This window comes from Pristiophorus japonicus, chromosome 1, assembly GCF_044704955.1.
Source record: "Pristiophorus japonicus isolate sPriJap1 chromosome 1, sPriJap1.hap1, whole genome shotgun sequence".
Lineage (NCBI taxonomy): Eukaryota > Metazoa > Chordata > Chondrichthyes > Pristiophoridae > Pristiophorus > Pristiophorus japonicus.
In genome coordinates, this window is record NC_091977.1 from 25,832,677 (window position 1) to 25,854,719 (window position 22,043).

The 22,043-nt window shown below is 46.9% G+C and overlaps 1 protein-coding gene across 1 annotated transcript in view; it reads left to right on the forward strand.

Moving 5' to 3' along the window:
• Positions 1-22,043, forward strand: part of galntl6 (polypeptide N-acetylgalactosaminyltransferase like 6) — a 1,584,079-nt gene that overhangs the window by 1,310,553 nt on the left and 251,483 nt on the right. The window contains exon 6 of the mRNA XM_070895622.1: positions 12,088-12,271. Coding sequence (XP_070751723.1) covers positions 12,088-12,271 — 184 coding nt within the window. The remainder of the gene's footprint in view (positions 1-12,087; positions 12,272-22,043) is intronic.

Here is a 22,043-nt window from a genome sequence, read left to right on the forward strand (position 1 = left end):
AGCAGTAAGGACCTCATCTAACTCCTTTTTGAATATATCTAGTGAATTGGCCTCAACAACTTTCTGTGGTAGAGAATTCCACAGGTTCACCACTCTCTGGGTGAAGAAGTTCCTCCGCATCTCGGTCCTAAATGGCTTACCCCTTATCCTTAGACTGTGACCCCTGGTTCTGGACTTCCCCAACATTGGGAACATTCTTCCTGCATCTAACCTGTCTAACCCCGTCAGAATTTTATATGTTTCTATGAGGTCCCCTCTCATTCTTCTGAACTCCAGTGAATACAAGCCCAGTTGATCCAGTCTTTCTTGATAGGTCAGTCCCGCCATCCCGGGAATCAGTCTGGTGAACCTTCGCTGCACTCCCTCAATAGCAAGAATGTCCTTCCTCAGGTTAGGAGACCAAAACTGTACACAATACTCCAGGTGTGGCCTCACCAATGCCCTGTACAACTGTAGCAACACCTCCCTGCCCCTGTACTCAAATCCCCTTGCTATGAAGGCCAACATGCCATTTGCTTTCTTAACCGCCTGCTGCACCTGCATGCCAACCTTCAATGACTGATGTACCATGACACCCAGGTCTCTTTGCACCTCCCCTTTTCCTAATCTGTCACCATTCAGATAATAGTCTGTCTCTCTGTTTTTACCACCAAAGTGGATAACCTCACATTTATCCACATTATACTTCATCTGCCATGCATTTGCCCACTCACCTAACCTATCCAAGTCGCTCTGCAGCCTCACAGCATCCTCCTCGCAGCTCACACTGCCACCCAACTTAGTGTCATCCGCAAATTTGGAGATACTACATTTAATCCCCTCATCTAAATCATTAATGTACAGTGTAAACAGCTGGGGCCCCAGCACAGAACCTTGCGGTACCCCACTAGTCACTGCCTGCCATTCTGAAAAGTACCCATTTACTCCTACTCTTTGCTTCCTGTCTGACAACCAGTTCTCAATCCATGTCAGTACACTACCCCCAATCCCATGTGCTCTAACTTTGCACATCAATCTCTTGTGTGGGACCTTGTCGAACGCCTTCTGAAAGTCCAAATATACCACATCAACTGGTTCTCCCTTATCCACTCTACTGGAAACATCCTCAAAAAATTCCAGAACATTTGTCAAGCATGATTTCCCTTTCACAAATCCATGCTGACTTGGACCTATCATTACACCTCTTTCCAAATGCACTGCTATGACATCCTTAATAATTGATTCCATCATTTTACCCACTACCGATGTCAGGCTGACCGGTCTATAATTCCCTGTTTTCTCTCTCCCTCCTTTTTTAAAAAGTGGGGTTACATTGGCTACCCTCCACTCCATAGGAACTGATCCAGAGTCAATGGAATGTTGGAAAATGACTGTCAACGCATCCACTATTTCCAAGGCCTTGGAAAGGACTTGCACATAGCATTGCAAGTGTGCTTGTGTCTCGGCTTCTTTCCCAAACTCTACTCTTGTCATTAAAGGAATTTCTAAAATGGCTCACTGTGCTTGAGTCAACAGTTCCCTCAGAAGGGAAATAGGACATTAGGTAATGAGCAGGAATTTCTTCTCTCAGAGAGTCGTGAATCTGTGGAATTCTCTGCCCCAGAGAGCGGTGGAGGCCGGGTCATTGAATACATTTAAGGTGGAGATAGACAGATTTTTGAATGATAAGGGAGTCAAGGGTTATGGGGAGCGGGCAGGGAAGTGGAGTTGAGGCCAAGATCAGATCAGCCATGATCTTATTGAATCATAGAATCATAGAAATTTACAGCACGGAAGGAGGCCATTTCGGCCCATCGTGTCCGCACCGGCCGACCAAGAGCTATCCAGCCTAATCCCACTTTCCAGTTCTTGGTCCATAGCCTTGTAGGTAACAGCACTTTAAATGCACATCCAAGTATTTTTTAGATGTGGTGAGGGTTTCTGCCTCTACCACCCTTTCAGGCAGTGAGTTCTATACCCCCACCACCCTCTGGGTGAAGGAATTTGCCCTCATATCTCCTCTAAGCCTCACTCCCAATTACTTTAAATATACGTCCCTAGGTTGTTGATCCCTCTTCTTCCTATCAACTCTATCCAGATCCCTTATAATTATATACAAGTCTCCCCCTCAGCCTCCTCTGTTCCAAAACAAACAGACCCAGCATCTCCAATCTTTCCTCATCGGCAAAATTCTCCAGTCCAGGCAACATTCTTGCAAATCTCCATTGCACCCTTTCCAGTGTAATCACATCTTTCCTGTAATGTGGTGACCAGAACTGCACGCAGTACTCCAATTGTGGCCTAATCAGTGTTTTATACAGTTCAAGCATAACCTCCTTGACTAATAAAGGCAAGTACTCCATATGCCTTCTTAACCACCTTATCTACCTGGCCTTCAACCTTTAGGGATCTGTGGACCTGCATCACAAGGTCCCTTTGTTCCTCTACAATTTCAGTGTGGTACCATTTAATGTGTATTCCCTTGCCTTGTTAGACCTTCCCAAATGCATTACCTCACACTTATCCGGATTGAATTCCATTTGCCACTGTTCTGCCCACCTGGCCAGTACATTGATATCTTCTTGCAATCCACAGCTTTCTTCTTCATTATCAATCACACAGCCTATTTTAGTGTCATCTGCAAACTTCTTAATTATACCCCCAACATTCAAGTCCAAGTTATTGATAAATACCACAAAAAGCAAGGGACCCAGTACTGAGCCCTATGGAACCCCACTGGATACAGCCATCCAGTCACAAAACCACCCTTCAACCATTACCCTTTGCTTCCTGCCTCTGATCCAAATTTGGATCCAACTTGCCACTTTTCCCTGGATCCCATGGGCTTTTACTTTCATGACCAGACTGCCATGTGGGACCTTATCAAACCTTTGCTAAAACCATATACACTACATCGTACTCACTGCCCTCATCGACCCTCCTGGTTACCTCCTCAAAAAATTAAATCAAGTTAGTCAGACACGACCTTCCCTTAACAAATCCGTGCTGACTGTCCTTGATTAATCCATGTCTTTCCAAATGAAGATTTATCCTGTTCCTCAGGACTTTTTCCAATAATTTTCCCACCACTGACGTTAGCTGACTGGCCTATAATTACTCAGTCTATCCCTTTCTCCCTTTTTAAGCAAAGATACAACATTAGCAGTCCTCCAGTCGTCTGGCACCACACCTGTGGCCAGAGAGGATCGGAAAATAATGGTCAGACCCTCTGCTAGTTCCTCTTTTGCTTCTCTTAACAGCCTGGAATACATTTCATCCGGGCCTGGGGATTTATCCACTTTTAAAGCTGCTAAGCCCCTTAATACTTCCTCTCTCACTATGTTTATCTCATCTGATATTTCACATTCCTCCGCCCTCATTGCAAAGTCTACATTGCCTCTCTCGTTTGTGAAAACAGATGCAAAGTATTCATTAAGAATCATACCCACATCTTCTGCCGCCAGGCACAGATTTCCTTTGTGCTTTCTAATAGGCCCCACTCTTTCTCTAGTTATTTTATTGCTCTTAATGTATTTATAAAACATCTTTAGATTTTCCATGATATTACTTGCCAACATTATTTCATGCTCTCTCTTTGCTTTCCTGATATCTTTTTTAATTGCACTCCCGCACTTCTTATACTCCTCTAGAGTTTCTGCAGAATTGAGTTCTCGGAATCTGACATAAGCTTCCCTTTTTTTCTTTATCTTACCCTTGACATCCAGGAGGCTCTAAATTTATTAGCAATGCAGAGCAAGCTCAAGGGCTCGATGGGGTAAAATGGCCTACTCCTATTCTTATGACATATCAACTTAGGAACAAGAGTAGGCCATTTAGCCCTCGAGCCTGTTCCGCCATTCGTGAGATCAAGGTTGACTTATGACCTAACTCCATATACCTGCCTTTGCCCCATATCCCTTAATACCTTAAGTTAATAGAAATCTATCAATCTCCGATTTAAAATTAACAATTGACCTAGCTTTGTTTGCTGTTTGGAAGAGAGTTTCACGTGGTAGAAGTGATCCCTAACTTCACTCCTGAAAGGTCTGGCTCTAATTTTTAGGCTATGTCCCCTAGTCCTAGATTTCCCCAACCACCATAAGTAGTTTCTCTTTATCTACCCTATCAGTGCCCCTTATTATCGTGAAAAATTTGATAAAATCACCCCTGTATCTTCTCAATTCCAGGGAATACAACTTTACTTTGTGTAATCTCTCCTCGTAAGTTATCCCTTGGAGTCCAGGTATCATTCTAGTAAATCTATGCTGCACTCCATCCAATGTCAATATATCCTTTCTAAGATGAAGGACCAAGAACTGAATGCAGTACTCCAGGTGTGGTCTAATCAGGGTTTTGTATAGCTGTAACATGACTCCTAACTTTCTTGTATTCGATTCCTCTAGATATAACAGCCAGCATTCCAGTAACCTTCTTGATTATTTTTGGTACCTGTCCATGACATTTTAAAGATCTACGTACCTGGACCCCTAAGTCTCTTTGGACCTCCACTTTTCACCACTTATTATGTACTCTGGTCAATCCTTTTTAGGTCAAAAGTGGATGACCCCACACTTACATAAGAACATAAGAAATAGGAGCAGGAGTAGGCCACCTTGCCCCTCGAGCCTGCTCCACCATTCAATAAGATCATGGCTGATCTGATCATGGACTTAGCTCCACTTCCCTGCTTGCTGCCTATAACCTTTTATTCCCTTATTGCTCAAAAATCTGTCTTATCTCTGCCTTAAATATATTCAATGACCCAGCCTCCACAGCTCTCTGGGGCAGAGAATTCCATAGATATACAACCCTCTGAAATTCTTCCGCATCTCAGTTTTAAATGGGCATCCCCCTATTTCCTCGATGAGTGGAAATATCCTCTATACATCCACCTTGTCGAGCCCCCTCATTATCTTATATGTTTCGATAAGTTCACCTCTCATTCTTCTGAACTCCAATGAGTATAGGCCCAACCTACTCAACCTCTCTTCATAAGTTAACCCCTTCATTTCGGAATCAACTTAGTGAACCTTCTCTGAGCAGCCTCCAATGCAAGTATATCCTTTTTTAAATACGGAGACCAAAACTGTACATAGTACTCCAGGTGTGGTCTCACCAATACCCTGTACAGTTGCAGCAGGACTTCTCTGCTTCTATACTCTATCCCCCTTGCAATAAAGACCAACATTCCATATGCCTTCCTGATTACTTGCTGTATTTGCATACTAACTTTTGGTGCTTCGTGCACAAGGACCCCCAGGTCTCTCTGTACTGCAGCACTTTGCAATTTTTCTCCATTTAAATTATAATTTGCTTTTCTATTTTTTCTGCCAAAGTGGATAACCTCACATTTTCCCACATTATACTCCATCTGCCAAATTTTTGCCACTTAGCCTGTCTATATCCCTTTACAGATTTTGTTGTCGTCCTCACAATTTGCTTTCCCACCCATCTTCCTATCATCAGCAAACTTGGCTACATTACACTCAGTCCCTTCATCCAAGTCATTAATATAGATTATAAATAGTTGCCCATATTGAAATCCATTTGCCGCAGTTTTGTTCATTCACTCAATCTATTAATATCTTTGTAATTTTATGCTTCCAGCTACATTGCTTCCAATGCTGCCTATCTTTGTGTCATTGTCAAACTTGAATATGGGCTCATCATTTAAATCATTAATAAATACAGTGAATTATTGAAGCCCCCAACATAGATCTCTGTGGGACACCACAAGTCATATCCTGTCAATTAGAGTACTTATCCATTATCCCTACTCTTCTGATGCTCTGCCAGTCTCCTAACCATGTCAATAATTTGCCCTCAATTCCATAGAGTCATCGAAGTATATGACACAGAAGAATGCCATTTGGCCTAGTGTTTGTACAAGCCATAAAAGAACTATCCAGCCCAATCCAGCTCTTGGTCCTTAGGTTACGGCACTTCCATATTCAAGTACTTTTAAAAATATGATGAGAGTTTCTGCCTCTACCACCCTTTCAGGCAGTGAGTTCCAGACTCCCAGCACCCTCTGGATGAAAAACATTCTCCTCAACTTCCCTCTAATTCTTATACCAATTACTTTAAATCTATGCCCCCTGGTTGTTAACCCCTCTGCTACGGAAAATAGTTGCTTCCCCTCCATTCTATCTCGGCCCCTCGTAATTTTATACACCTCAATTAAATCTCCCCTCAGCCTCCTCTGTTCCAAAGAAAATAACCCAAGCCTATCCATTCTTTCCTCATTGCTAAAGTTGAAGCTCATAGATTTATTTTAGCTAACAGTCTCTCATGAGGGACTTTATAGATTGCTTTCTGGAAGTCCGTATAAATAACATCCATAGACATTCCCCTGTCCACTACTTTAGTTTAAATAATTCAATCAGGTTCGGCAGGCATGACCTACCTTGCCTTTAAGGGGAAGCTACACAAGCAAATGAGGGAGAAGGGAATAGAGGGTTATGCTGATAGATTCAGATGAGGAAAGATGGGAGGAGGCTCGAGTGGAGCATAAACGCCGGCATGGACTTTTTGGGCTGAATGGCCTGTTTCTGTGCGTATATCCTAAGTATTCATTAATGCAATTCTTTCTTTTCACTCCAAGACAATAGTTTAATGATAACTTATGAACCTGCCCTGAGGTTTTCTTTGGATCAATGCATTGGCGCAAGATAAGATTTTATTAATGGCCAAAGAGGCCTTGCAGACCTGGCGCACTTATTGTGAATTCCAGTGACCTAGAACAAGTGTCTGCCTATTAAAATGAATGGAAAGAGATGGGTTAGGGTTTATTACAACACCCAGATCTGTTCAGACTGGCGTCCTTTCGAGCAGTGCTGGGTCTTGGCTCTTGTGTGAGCTGTGAACAGGACTTCACTTGCTAATGGCTTTCATTTCAGTAAAGCGCTCGTTGACTCACACACATTCCCTTCATAAATACCGTCGCTCTGGTGGAACACTTCTGTTGGAGTTAATGGATGAAAGCAGCTGACGGAATCAAAGTGAGAGGTTCTGACCCTGGTTTGTAATTGGTTTAAGCCTATCGGCTTGTGAGCATGATAACATTAAAAGGCCACAGAAGCCTTCCATCCTTCTTTCCTTCCTTCCTTCCTTTCCTTCTTCCTCTTTCTTTCTTTATATATTTATTTATTTATTGCTATGAATCCCAGTAACTTACAGAAGAAGGTGTACCCACTACCATATTTCTTGAGCTGACCTTCCCCTGCCCGCCGAGTCTCGCTTAGGGCGGCGATGTCTACGTTGAATCGTCTGAGTTCCCGGGCAACGATAGGAGCACGGCATTGCGGTCCGTCGCTGTTGGGGTTGTCCATGAGGGCTCTGACGTTCCAGGTCCGGAACTTCATTTTTAAAGGGTGGAAGATGCCTGTGCGTGACTTCTTTTAACATGGGGTGGCCGTTGCACACCAGCTACCACACGGGCTTGACAGAGCAAGGTCTTGGACCCAATGGCAAGGGGATCCAAGGTTCCGGTGCATTGGCATAGTATACAAACCATCATCATCATAAGCAGTCTCGCAAAGTGAGGATGACTTGCTTCCATGCCAAAAAGGAATGAGTTCACAGGTGTTTCAATGAAGGACCTAATATTCTAGATCCTAAACTACATCTTGGAGTGGAAGATGCCTGTGCGTGGATTTGTTTAACGTGTGGTGGTCGTTGCACACCAGCCACCACACGGGCTTGACAGAGCTAGGTCTTGGTCTAGTGGCAAGGATTAACCAAGATGACTGGAGACCAGCTCTGCTGCACGGACCCAATACACACACATATCGCAGTGTGGGCTGGTCCATGCTGCCCCTGGGCCCTTGCCTCTTCTGGGCCCCAGATTTGCGCCGCTCCTGGGCCCCGGTCACTTCCTTCTACAAACTCTTGCCGCTCCTTCGCCCCTCCTGCTGTGCCTGCCTGCACTGCAATCAGCGACCTGGCTTCGCAGCCGTCACCCTCCTGCAGTGGTATGCCACCACACGCTGTTCCCTCTGATGGCTCCGGCCTGCTGATGTAAGTCCTCTTCAGTAAAACACACACACACTCCTACTGTCCTCCTTCCTCCTTACAGCACTTTATGTAGCCATAAATACCGACCATTCTCATGACACCCACCACCCAAGAATGATTCTTTTCTAAACATAGAAACATAGAAAATAGGTGCAGGAGTAGGCCATTCGGCCCTTCGAGCCTGCACCGCCATTCAATGAGTTCATGGCTGAACATGCAACTTCAGTACCCCATTCATGCTTTATCGCCATATCCCTTGATCCCCCTAGTAGTAAGGACTACATCTATCTCCTTTTTGAATACATTTAGTGAATTGGCCTCAACAACTTTCTGTGGTAGAGAATTCCACAGATTCACCATTTTCTGGGTGAAGAAGTTTGTCCTCATCTCGGTCCTAAATGGCTTACCCCTTATCCTTAGACTGTGACCCCTGGTTCTGGACTTCCCCAACATTGGGAACATTCTTCCTGCATCTAACCTGTCTAAACCTGTCAGAATTTTAAATGTTTCTATGAGATCCCCTCTCATTATTCTGAACTCCAGTGAATACAAGCCCAGTTGATCCAGTCTTTCTTGATAGGTCAGTCCCACCATCCCGGGAATCAGTCTGGTGAACCTTCGCTGCACTCCCTCAATAGCAAGAATGTCCTTCCTCAAGTTAGGAGACCAAAACTGTACACAATACTCCAGGTGTGGCCTCACCAAGGCCCTGTACAACTGTAGTAACACCTCCCTGCCCCTGTACTCAAATCCCCTCGCTATGAAGGCCAACATGCCATTTGCTTTCTTAACCGCCTGCTGTACCTGCATGCTAACCTTCAATGACTGATGCACCATGACACCCAGGTCTCGTTGCACCTCCCCTTTTCCTAATCTGTCACCATTCAGATAATAGTCTGTCTCTCTTTTTTATCACCAAAGTGAATAACCTCACATTTATCCACATTATACTTCATCTGCCATGCATTTGCCCACTCACCTAACCTATCCAAGTCACTCTGCAGCCTCATAGCATCCTCCTCGCAGCTCACACTGCCACCCAACTTAGTGTCATCTGCAAATTTGGAGATACTACATTTAATCCCCTCGTCTAAATCATTAATGTACAATGTAAACAGCTGGGGCCCCAGCACAGAACCTTGCGGTACCCGACTAGTCACTGCCTGCCATTCTGAAAAGTACCCATTTACTCCTACTCTTTGCTTCCTGTCTGCCAACCAGTTCTCAATCCACGTCAGCATATTACCCCCAATCCCATGTGCTTTAACTTTGCACATTAATCTCTTGTGTGGGACCTTGTCGAAAGCCTTCTGAAAGTCTAAAGACACCACATCAACTGGTTCTCCCTTGTCCACTCTACTGGAAACATTCTCAAAAAATTCCAGAAGATTTGTCAAGCATGATTTCCCTTTCACAAATCCATGCTGACTTGGACCTATCATGTCACCTCTTTCCAAATGCGCTGCTATGACATCCCTAATAATTGATTCCATCATTTTACCCACTACCGATGTCAGGCTGACCGGTCTATAATTCCCTGTTTTCTCTCTCCCTCCTTTTTTAAAAAGTGGGGTTACATTGGCTACCCTCCACTCCATAGGAACTGATCCAGAGTCTATGGAATGTTGGAAAATGACTGTCAATGCATCCGCTATTTCCAAGGCCACCTCCTTAAGTACTCTGGGATGCAGACCATCAGGCCCTGGGGATTTATCTGCCTTCAATCCCATCAATTCCCCCAACACAATTTCCCGACTAATAAGGATTTCCGTCAGTTCCTCCTCCTTACTAGACCCTCTGACCCCTTTTATATCCGGAAGGTTGTTTGTGTCCTCCTTAGTGAATACCGAACCAAAGTGCTTGTTCAATTGGTCTGCCATTTCTTTGTTCCCCGTTATGACTTCCCCTGATTCTGACTGCAGGGGACCTATGTTTGTCTTTACTAACCTTTTTCTCTTTACATATCTATAGAAGCTTTTGCAGTCCGTCTTAATGTTCCCTGCAAGCTTCCTCTCATACTCTATTTATTTTCCCTGCCCTAAAAGTGTCGGGTCAGGAGTTGGTCGCTGGGTGCTGCCATGATGGACCCCACTGAGTGCGCACTCAAGGTGGGAATTTTATCTCCCTCCGCTTGGCGGGGAAGGAGTGAGGGAGCAGTTGAAATGGAAGGGTTCTCCCCTCTCGATTCTCCGCTGGTTTGGGGTGGCGGGCCGGACTCCTGCCGGGAGTCTCATTTATCAATGCAAATCAGAGGTACCATGACAAACGTGGGACCCGTGGCCCACCCCTGCCGCCCTCATCAGGTAAGGCTGTCAGGAATCCTGCCAGGTCCTCCCAGGTACATTTAACAAAGATTCTCCTTAGTGGAGCCCGGTGGAGCAGGGGCGTTCCTAGAATTGGAGGACGGACATGAGCTGCCCCCTCCCTCGAGTCTCGCAACACCCCGCCCTCCCCGGCTGCCAGCTTTCTCTCGGTCCTCATTCTCCACCAACGCCGCCCCCTCTCCCGACCGCTGGCCAGTTGCCGTTTTTGACCTGAAACAAGCGAACAGCTGCCCAGCGGTATTCAACTGTGCCGCAGTGGTTAAAGTCAGCTGTGCCTCCGACAAAGACCCCTCCACGGGGTGGTAGTCCATTCCCACATCTTCCCACTGGGAGGTAAAATCAGCCCCTCGCAATCTAGGCTCAGACCTGGGAAATAATCACCAGCCTGAGGTAGCTTCATAGAATCATATGAAATCTTAACAGCAGAGAAACAGGTCATTCAGCCCAACAGGTCTATGTCAGTGTTTATGCTCCACACGAGCCTCCTCCACCCCTCTTCATCTCACCCACTCAGCATAACCTTTCTCCTTATTCCTTTCTCCCTCGTGTGTTTATCTAGCCTCCCCTTAAATGCATCTGTGATATTCACCCCAACCGCTTCCTGTGGTAGCGAGTTCTATATTCTCATCACCCTCTGGGTTAAGAAGTTTTTCCTGAATTCCTTATTCAATTTATTCGTGACTATTTTATATATTACATATATATCATATATTCTTTATAGTCAGTCTACTCCCACCTTCATGTTTTTGCTTAGTGGGTTAAAAGGGGGGTGCAAGAATGCGAAGAATAAAAACTACTATTTCTACAGCGCCTTTCATGACCTCAGGATGTCCCAAAGTGCTTTACAGCCAAATTAAGTACTTTTTGAAGTGTAGTCATTGTTGTAATGTAGGAAACACTTCAGCCAATGTGCACACAGTAAGCTCCCTCAAACAGCAATAAAATAAATGACCAGATAAACATGAGAAGTTTTACATCCACCCGACAGACCAGATATCTCTGCTAAAAGGCAGCCCCACCAACAGTGCAGCACTCCCTCACTACAGCACTGGGATTATCAGCCTCAATAGATTCTTTATGCTCAAGTCTCTGGAATGGGACATGAACCCATGACTTTGTTACCCAGAAACAAGAGTGCTACCTACTGAGCCACATGGTTGGAACTGACTGAAAGTATGAACATAGGAACAAGGGTCGGCTTTTCAGCTCGTCGAGCCTGTTCCGCCATTCAAGGATTTCCTACTGCCCTTTGTGATGTTGATGTTGTGCTTGAGCTAGCCATTGTTTAAACTGTTGAATATTTTTCATTGTAGTTCAACCTACCCACAAAACAAAAATAAGCTCTTAGTCATTACAAAAAGAGGAACACGGTATACTGCAGCACTGTTGCGTGCCTGCGATACTTTATGAGGAATCAGCGGGCTGTATGCTTAACAGATTTGGAACGGTTTAGCCAGCCTGGGTGACAGAGATGTAGATGGCTGAGGTTTCTTTAGCCTCGCTGGAGAAGACCCACTTTCAGAGAAATCTAATCGTTTCTAATCACTGCCCAGCTGCATATGTCTTTCTATGTCTATAATGTCCAATTTCAGAGCGCGGGCTGGGTGGATTGAACAGTGGCGAGGAGCTGAGGACTACTGGGAACTGAAGGCAGGCAATGTCAGACAGTTCCTCTGGGACAGAATGAGTGGAGCACTTCAGTGTGGCTATGATGAATGGGCCTGGTTAACCATGCTTTTCTTCCTGGCGTCCCATTTACATCTTTCAGACCAGATTGCACAGAACCGCAGGACAATCGTGTGCCCGATGATCGACGTCATTGACCACAATCACTTTGGCTACGAGATGCAGGCCGGAGACGCAATGAGGGGAGCCTTCGACTGGGAGATGTACTACAAGCGCATCCCCATCCCGCCCGAGCTCCAGAGGGCCGACCCCAGTGACCCGTTTGAGTAAGTAGCACAGGTGGGAGGAGTGGCAGAGATCAGAGGTCCAGTGAGGCAGCTACACACCGAGGCCTGTGACCTTTAGTTACTATAGCCGGAGAGCTCCACGTGTCACACGTGGGTAAGGGCAGTTTTACCTTCATACAGGATTTCTGTCTCTTCTCATCGCTCCATTACATTACAAGAGCGGGGAGGTTATGCTTGAACTGTATAAAACACTGGTTAGGCCATAGCTAGAGTACTGCGTGCAATTCTGGTCACCACGTTACAGGAAAGATGTGAGGGTACAGAGGAGATTTACGAGGAAGTTGCCTGGACTGGAGAATTTTGGCTATGAGGAAAGATTGGAGATGCTGGGTTTGTTTTCTTTGGAACAGAGGAGGCTGAGAGGAGACCTTATTAAGATGTATAAAATTATGAAGGGTGTGGATAGAGTGATAGGAAGGACCTGTTTCCCTTGGCAGAGGGGGTCAACAACCAGGGGGCATAGATTTAAAATAATAGGAGGTTTAAGAGGGGACATGAGGGGAAATGTCTTCACCAAGAGGGTGGTGGGAGTCTGGAACTCACTGCCTGAAAGGGTGGTAGAGGCAGAAACCCCCGCCACATTTAAAAAGTAGTTGGATGTGCACTTGAAGTGCCGTAACCTACAGGGCTATGGACCAAGAGCTGGAAAGTGGGATTAGGCCGGATAGCTCTATGTCGGCCGGCGCAGACGTGATTGGCAGAAATGGCCTCCTTCCGTGCTGTAAAATTCTATGGTTCTATGATTCTATACATTGGCCCAGAATTTGCGGTCAGAGGCTTCCCGCAGGGCGGATGCCTCCGGCCGCAAACATTTCTACGAAAGTACCTCGTGGCCCCAGAGTTTCGGAGGCTCGGGGTCCTGGGCCTCTACGCGAAGGCCTTCGCAGAGGCCCACGCATTCCAGGATTGTATGGGTTTCGGACGCATCACTGGGATCACGTGATGCGTCCGACCTATCAGAGTAGGGGGATCCCCATTCATACTTATAGTGATTCCGTATGAATGGGAATACCCCCAAAAAAACACAGAAGCACTGAAAATAACTAAAAAAAACATCACATATTTCAGATGAATAAAAGTGGGATTTAATTAATTACTTATAACAAAAATTTAATTTAAAACAAAAATTACATATTTTAAACGGTCTAAAAATAAACTTACCTTATTTAACAATATTTTAATTGTTTAAATTATTTCTTTTAATGTATTTTTCTGTACTTTAAAAGTCTTACACTGATAAAAGCAGGCATTACACCAGCTTTTATCAGCTGTAAGAATTTGAAGGACAGTTGCTGAATAGCCCCACTCTCCGCCAGTGGAGTTGGTTTCAGAGACGTACCATCTGCCAAGTGACCCCACGGGCGCACCACGTAGCCTCCCGTGGGGAGAGTGGATTCAGGCTCATTGTCTCAATTGTCCATTTTTTTTTTGTCCAGTTTTCTCCCCTTTTTCTCCTGTGCTCTTATAGTCAAAGAAACATGAAGCACAGAAGGAGGCCATTCAATCCATTGTGCCTGTGTTGGCTGTTTGAAAGAGCTATCTAGTTAGTCCCACTCACCCTGCTCCTTCCCCGTAACCCTGCAAATTTTTCCTTTTCCAGTATATATCCAATTTCCAGGTCATGACAACTCGCCGAATAAAAAAAATTCTCCTCATCTCCTCCTCGTGCTCTTTTACCAATTATCTTCAATCTGAATCCTCTGATTACCAACCCTCCTGCCACTGGAAATCGTTTCTTCCCACCTATCCAATCAAGACCCCCCCATAATTTTGAACGCGCCGATTAAATCTCCCCAAACCTTCGCTGCTCTAAGGAGAACAATCCCAGCGTCTCTAGTCTCTCCATGGAACAGTGAGTAATCTGCCTGCCCATCTCAAAGCCACTTTGGATAGCTGCCCTCTTTCCCTGCCAGTGGCTTTGGCTGGTCATCTGGCCTGGCCTGCTGGCCTCTTTAGCTACCCACTGGCTGGCACTGTGTTTGCTCCTGGCAGCATTTCCCACACCCTCACACCCCCACACCCCTCACACCCAGACCTTGCCTGAAACCCTTCCCCCACCCACTAGTTATTTTACAGACCTAACACCCCTCCCCCTGATGACATGTTTCGCCACAAGCCTCCCCATTCCCCACTTCCTCCAACCCCTTCCTCTTCTACTTGTTCCCATACACAGCTCCAATCCCCATCTCTTTTACCTGTCCTTTATTCATCCTCCTCTCCCTCTTGCTCTTCTCCCCTCCCCTCCGGTCCCCATGCCCGCTCTCCTTTTTCTCTGCTCCCTCTCCCTTCCTCGCCTCTTCTCGTCGCTCCCTTTTACTCCCCTGCTCTAGCCTTCTCTCCCTCCCCTCCTCTCTATCACCCTCCTCCCCTCCCTCCTCTCCCTCACCCTCCTCCTCTCCCATTCCCTCTCTGATTCCTCTCCCTCATCTCCATTCCCTCCCTGCCCTCCGTTCCCTCACCCTCTGCTCCCTCACCCTCCTCCCCTCCCATTCCCTCTCTGACCTTCCTCACCCTCACCCTCCTCCCCTTCCCTCGCTACCCTTCCCCTCCCATTCCCTCTCTGATCTTCCTCACCCTCCTCCTCTTTCCTCACTACTCTTCTCCTCCCATTCGCTCTCTGATTCCTCTCCCTCACCTCCCTTCCCTCCCTGCCCTCTGCTCCCTCACCCTCTGCTCCCTCACCCTCCTCCCCTCCCATTCCCTCTCTGATCTTCTTCACCCTCACCCCCTTCCCTCGCTACCCTGCCCCTCCCACTCCCTTCCTCCTCTCCTCTGTCCACCTCCACCCCTCCTCTTGAAGAACCTGCAGATTGTCGGAAGAAGGGAGGAAGGAGGAGCACAGACTTTCTGTAAGTGCCGTCCAAAAAAAGCAGTATTCTGGTTCAACCTTTTATATCGAGGTTAGTTCATTCCATTGCTTCAGGGATAACTTTGATACAGGGTATGTGAACTCCAGCCAACACACAGAAGCTGCCGAAACTTTGGATCACTTCGTCCTGTCACAGATGCTCATGAGAAGCTATCGCACATTAGCTGTCCCCGGGCAGCACTTGAACTCTTTTGAAAGTCAGTAATGCGGAAACCTCGACTGTGCATCTCCCCCTCGGGCTTCACTTGCTGATATTTGTACTTTTTGTGTCAAAAAGATAAGTTAAAATGTGCTTGCGGAGCGAGTTGAGGAGGGTAGGATAGCAGACCAGGCCAACCCACCACACTATCCAACGTGAGCGTGGCCGGGCACAGCTCGGAGTTCCGACAGCAACTTGACAAGTTGCCCATGGTGGCGGACTGCGGCCGCCCGACAGGTCCCAGCCCGGGTGAGTGATGTGTCAGACACCGGAGGAAGAAATCTGAGTGTGCGGCTGCTGCTCAGTGCCTGGGTTCCAGACGTGGATATTGCCTCTGATCCCTGGCGTGCAGTACAGTGATGCGACCGACAGGCCATTCTCGTCAGCGGAATAGAAAGTAAAAGCCAATCGTGTCACATTAATTTTCCTTCTATTTTAATATCTCTCCCGCTGGCCGGTTTGATGGAGCGTTGCAAGATGGGAGAGCAAGGGGGACAATCCAGGAAAGCGACCAGTGCGAGAAAGAAAGAAAGACTTGCAATTAGATAGCGCCATTCACGACCACCGGACGTCTCAAAGCGCTTTAAAGCCAATGAAGTACTTATTTTTAGAAGTGTCGTCACTGTTGTCATGTAGGAAACGCCAATTTGTGCACAAACAAGCTCTCACAAAAAGCAATGTGATAGTGACCAGATAATCTGTCTGAGTGATGTTGGTTGAGGGATAAATATTGGCCCCAGAACACCGGGGAGAATTCCCCTGCTCTTCTTCATAACAGTGGCCATGGGATTTTTTTACATCAACCTGAGAGAGCAGACGGGGCCTCGGTTTAACATCTCTTCCGAAAGACGGCACCTCCAACAGTGCAGCGCTCCCTCAGCACTGCACTGGAGAGTCAGCCTAGATTTTTATGCATGTGTGTGTGTGTGTGTGTGTGTGTGTGTTCAGAGTCCCTGGAGTCAGGACTTGAACCCACAACCTTTCTGACTCAGGCAAGGATGCCAACCCACTGAGCCACTGACTGTCACTATGGAGACCTCCTCCAGAGTCTTGCTTGCCCGTCCAGTGACCTGGTTGCTGATTAGCGCTGCGTGATCTCACTCGGCCTTTAACCCTTTACAGATGAGTCGACGCTGCGACAATCCGGGGCTTCCGCTTTTTCCACCATCTTGTGATGTCAATGGTTGCCGTGGTTGCAGGAGTGAGGCGGCCAACTGAAGCTCCGCATTCTGTCTTCTTGACTGGCTGGACAAATGGCGTGTCAAGCTAAACTTCCAGCCGATGGGAAGCCAGGCCCTGAAGTCGCACCAGACAACACTGCTGTGCAAACACTCAGTGGACTTGATGTTGACTGAGCCCCTGGTGTTAACAAAGCGATAATGGCCTCAAAATAGGAGCCAGTAGCACCCTGAATGCAGCCGGCTCCATTTTGAAAAGAGGCCTACCGCCAGGTATCCAAAGCACCTGAACACCTTAAGAAATAGGAGCAGGACTAGGCCACCTGGCCCCTGCTCCGCCATTCAATAAGATCATGGTTGATCTGATCATGGACTCAGCTCCACTTCCCCGCCCCCTCCCCATAACCCTTTATTTCCTTATCACTCAAAAATCTGTCTCTGCCTTAAATATATTCAATGACCCAGCCTCCACAGCTCTCTGGGGCAGAAAATTCCACAGATTTACAACCCTCTGAGAGAAAAAATTTCTCCTCACCTCACCTTTAAATGGGCAGCCTCTTATTCTGAGACTATGTCCCCTCGTTTTAGTTTCCCCTATGAGTAGAAATATCCTCTCTGCATCCACCTTGTCGAACGCCCTCATTATCTTATATATTTCGATAAGATCACCTCTCATTCTTCTGAACTCCAATGAGTATCGGCCCAACCAACTCAACCTGTCTTCATAAGTCAATCCCCTCATCTCCGGAATCAACCTAGTGAACCTTCTCTGAACTGCCTCCAATGCAAGTATATCCTTCCATAAATATGGAGACCAAAACTGTACGCAGTACTCTAGTTGTGGCGATACCAATACTCTGTGCAGTTGTAGCAGGACTTCTCTGCTTTTATACTCTATCCCCCTCTATGCTTAACCGATAAGGGATTAAGGGGTGATGGGGAGCGGGCAGGGAAATGGACCTGAGTCTATGATCAGATCAGCCATGATCATATTAAATGGCGGAGCAGGCTCGAGGGGCCGTATGGACTACTCCTGCTCCTATTTCTTATGTTCTTATGTTCTATACTCTGTCCACTCTTGACCAGTGCCATGAGTGATGGAAACCCAAGAGGCCCAGTAAAGGTAAGTGTTCAGCTGTTCTTGTGGGCCCTGGAGGAGCAGGAACTCTACCCCCGAATCTCACAAAAATTATCTGGGTGGCTGTCGCGATCCTGACGCCACCCCCCCCTCCTCCTCCCACTTCCCCCTGTGCCACTCCCTCACCCTGTCCCCCTCCGCCCCACAACTTACCTTTGTCGGTGGCTGCCCCATCCTGGTCTTGAGACCCTCGATCCTGCCAGCTGCACCAAGGGGTCAGGAAGAACAGCGCATTTGGATGCACCTGCCACAATGCCACCACCCCTACGGGGCAGCTATTAACACAATCCTGCCCGGCAACAGACTGTTGTCGACCTGAAATGTTAATGCTGTTTCTTTGGCAGATGGAGTATAATGTGGGAATATGTGAGGTTATCCACTTTGGTAGGAAAAATAAAAAAGCAAATTATTACTGAAATGGGGAGAGATTACAAAATCCTGCGGTACAGAGGAACCGGGGGGTCCTTGTGCATGAAACACAAAAAGTTTGTATGCAGGTACAGCAAGTAATTAGGAAGGCAGATGGAATGTTGGCCTTTATTGCAAGGGGGATAGAGTATAAAAGCAGAGAAGTCTTGCTACAACTGTACAGGGTATTGGTGAGGCCACACCTGGAGTACTACGTACAGTTTCGGTCTCCGTATTTAAGGAGGGATATACTTGCGTTGGAGGCTGTTCAGAGAAGGTTCATGAGGTTGATTTCGAAGATGAGTGGGTTGACTTATGAAGAAAGGTTGAGCAAGTTGGGCCTATACACATTGGAGTTTAGAAAAATGAGAGGTGATCAGAGGGGGCTTGACAGGGTAGATGCAGAGAGGATGTTTCCCACTCGTGGGGGAGTCTAGAACTCGGGGGCCTAGTTTCTGAATAAAGGCTCGCCCATTTAAAATGGAAATGAGGAGGAATTTCTTCTCCGAGGTTTGTAAATCTGTGGAATTTTCTTCCCTAGGGGCCTGTGGAGGCTTGGTCATTGAATATATTTAAGCTGGAGTTAGACAAATTTTTGAGCACTAAGAGAGTCAAAGGGTTATGGGGAGCGGGCAGGGAAGTGGAGTTGAGCCCAAGATCAGATCAGCCATGGTCTTATTAAATGGCGGAGCAGGTTCGAGGGGTCAAATGGCCTACTCCTGCTCCTATTTCTTATGTTCTTATGTTCTCTCCCCGCAGATGTTGCCTGACCTGCTGAGTGTCTTCCAGCTTATTCTGTTTTTATAACTAACTGTGGGGTGCTGGCTACACTCTTGTCTGCCTGCAGACTCCAACCTGAACTTGGAGTTTTCTTTCCCTCCCTGTTCGTCCCTCACTTCTTAGTTCTCTCGCCTTTCGCTTCTGAAGAAAGTCTGCTGATGGAGTCGGCTCCCTTTTGAGCCTTTCCAAAGCGTTTCAGAATTTTTGACAACCTATGCTGGAGGCCCGGGTTCAAATCCCACCACGGCAGCAAGGGGAATTTAAATTCAGCTAATTAAATAAATCTGGAGTGAAAAAAACTAGTAATGGTGACCATGAAACTACCGGATTATTGTAAAAACCCATCTGGTTCACTCATGTCCTTTAGGGAAGGAAATCTGCCGCCCTTACCCGGTCTGGCCGACACGTGACTCCAGACACACAGCCACGTGGTTGATTTTTAACTGCCCTTTGAAATGGCCCAGCAAGCCCCTCAGTTGTACCAAAGAAACACTGCAGCGGTTCAAGAAGGCGGCTCACCACCACCTTCTCAAGAGCATTTAGTGATGGGCAATAAATGCCGGCCTTGCCAGCCACGCCCACATCCCGTGAATGAATAAAAATTAAAAATTAAATATTCAGCCAATTCCTGTTAACTGTCCCCAACCCTTTAGAAACATAGAAACATAGAAAATAGGTGCAGGAGTAGGCCATTCGGCCCTTTAAATCTCAATTACACAGAGTTTTCCACTCCCATCAGTAGTGTGCCCACATCTACATCTTTGCTAATCAGGGACAAGTGCATGCAAAGTCGCATAGGGTCACACGGAATCTGCGACACAGAAACAGACCATTCGGCCAAAGGATGGGTCTATGCCGGTGTTTATGCTCCACACGAGCCTCCTCCCACCCCTACTTCACCACGACCTAGCATACAAACAGCGTACGTCCATGTGAATTCATCTAAAACCTGCTTAAGTATTTGCAGGTTAGTATTTCACAGTGGGGTTTCAGGGCCCAACTCCTTCACTGCTGCTGCCACACGGAGAATCAGGATGAAAAAGTAAAAGGATGACGTCACGATCTCGGGGACTCAAGAGATCGAGGCGCTAAGTGTTCGCACCAGCGCGAACCCGCCAGGGAAGTTTGGTGATTTCACCGAGCCCGGTCGGTGACCCCTTGGTGCCCCATGGAGGCACCAACAGGAGGTGCAGACCAGGCCAATTTCTCCCCCAACGATTTTAATGTTTGGCTTCCCTTTTGCTAAATACGATACAGAAAAGACGGCAGGCCCTCCAGCAGAGATCTATAATCTCATCCAGTGGGCCAGCTAGTTTAGTCTCCCTCAATCATTATTTATCCCTCAATCAACATAACACACAAACAGATTTTCTGGTCATCATCACATTACTGTTTGTGGGAGCTTGCTGTGCGCAACTTGGCTGCTGCGTTTCGTACATTACAACAGTGACTACACTTCAAAAGTACTTCATTGACTGTAAAGCGCTTTGAGACTTCCGGTGGTCGTGAAAGGTGCTATATAAATGCACCTCTTTCTTTCTCAGTGCTGCACCAGGGATACCAACTCTGGTTGGATGTATCAATGGAGGGTTCAACCCCTGGCCACTGGCCTCCAACCGCCCCACCCAGTCAAATAGCCTTCCTTCACCATCGCTGATATTTTTATGACTTAAGAAATAAAAGTGTTGAAAGAAATTTTTTTGAAAACGCTCCTTTTTTTGTCAATGCCGCTATGATTTTTCTCCGGGGCTTTGCTCGTTACAGTGTCCTGGAGATTAATCTTGAATTTCGGGAGACTCCGGGGAAATCCTGGGGGCTTGGTAACCCTATGCTGTACCAGGGTGTCAGTCTAGACTTTACACAGGTCCTGGTTTGGTGCTTGACCAGAAGCATGAACGATACCAACTGAACCAAACAGACATGTACCTCGTGTGCTTTATTCCTTTCTCTTACATAGGAGCAGGAGGAGGCCATTTGGCCCCTCGAGCCTGCTCCGCCATTCAGTATAGTGTAGTATTAGGCAGTCCCTCGTATCGAGGATGACCCACTTCCACACCAAAAAGGGATGAGTTCACAGCTGTTTCAATGAGGGACCTGATATTCCAGGGCCCGAGCTATACCCTGGAGGATGGAAGATGCCTGTGCGTGGATTCTTTTAACCTGTGGTGGCCATTGCACACCAGCCACCACACGGGCTTGACAGAGCTAGGTCTTGGTCCAGTGGCAAGGGTTAACCAAGACAGCTGGAGACCAGCTCTGCCGCACAGACCCAGCGCACACACATAGTCCTACTGTCCATAGATCGCAGTGTGAGGTGAGCACTCAAAGTTGGCAATAGGTGGGTTGATTTTCCGATTTCATGCTCACCTCATCGTTAGGTGGCTTTCTAATTAAGTGCATTCTGGGACTGACCCTTCCCCTTATGGTGTTTCGCTGATTACGGCAGACATGAAGAGAGCCCCAGGTTCAATCTGTGTTAAGTTAGCTGATCTCCGGCGGGGCAGCAATGCGAGAGCTACAACTGATGTCAGCACCCGCCATTCAATGAGATCATAGAAGCAAGTCTTCCTCGATTCCGAGGGACTGCCTATGATGATGGCTGATCTGATCTTGTGCTCAATTTCTCCTACAGTTTCTGAACTTCCATACTGGAGTTTATCATTGATGTTCATCTCGTTTCCCAACAATAACAACAGCAGCTTGCATTTACATAGTGCCTTTAAGGTGATAAAACGTCCCAAAGTACTTCACGAGAGCCATTGTCAAACAAAATTTGACAGCGAGCCACGTAAGGGGATAACGGGTGACCAAAAACTTGATCGAAGAGGCAGGTTTTAAGGAGCATCTTAAAGGAGGAGAGAGAGGCGGAGAGGTTTCGTGAGGTATTTCCAGAGCTTAGTGCCCAGGCAGCTGAAGGCATGACCGCCAATGGTGAAGCTATTAAAATTGGGTAAGCACAAGAGGCCAGAATCGGAGCAGCGCAGAGATCTTGGAAGGTTGTGGGGCTGGAGGTGATTACAGAGACAGGGAGGGGCGAGGCCACAGAGGGCCAAGGATGAGAATTTTTAAATCGAGGCGTTTCCACACCGGGAGTCAAGGCAGTTCGGCGAGCAAGGGGGTGATGGATGAATGAGTCTTGGTGCGAATTAGGACACGGGTGTTATTCTGAATTATTGATC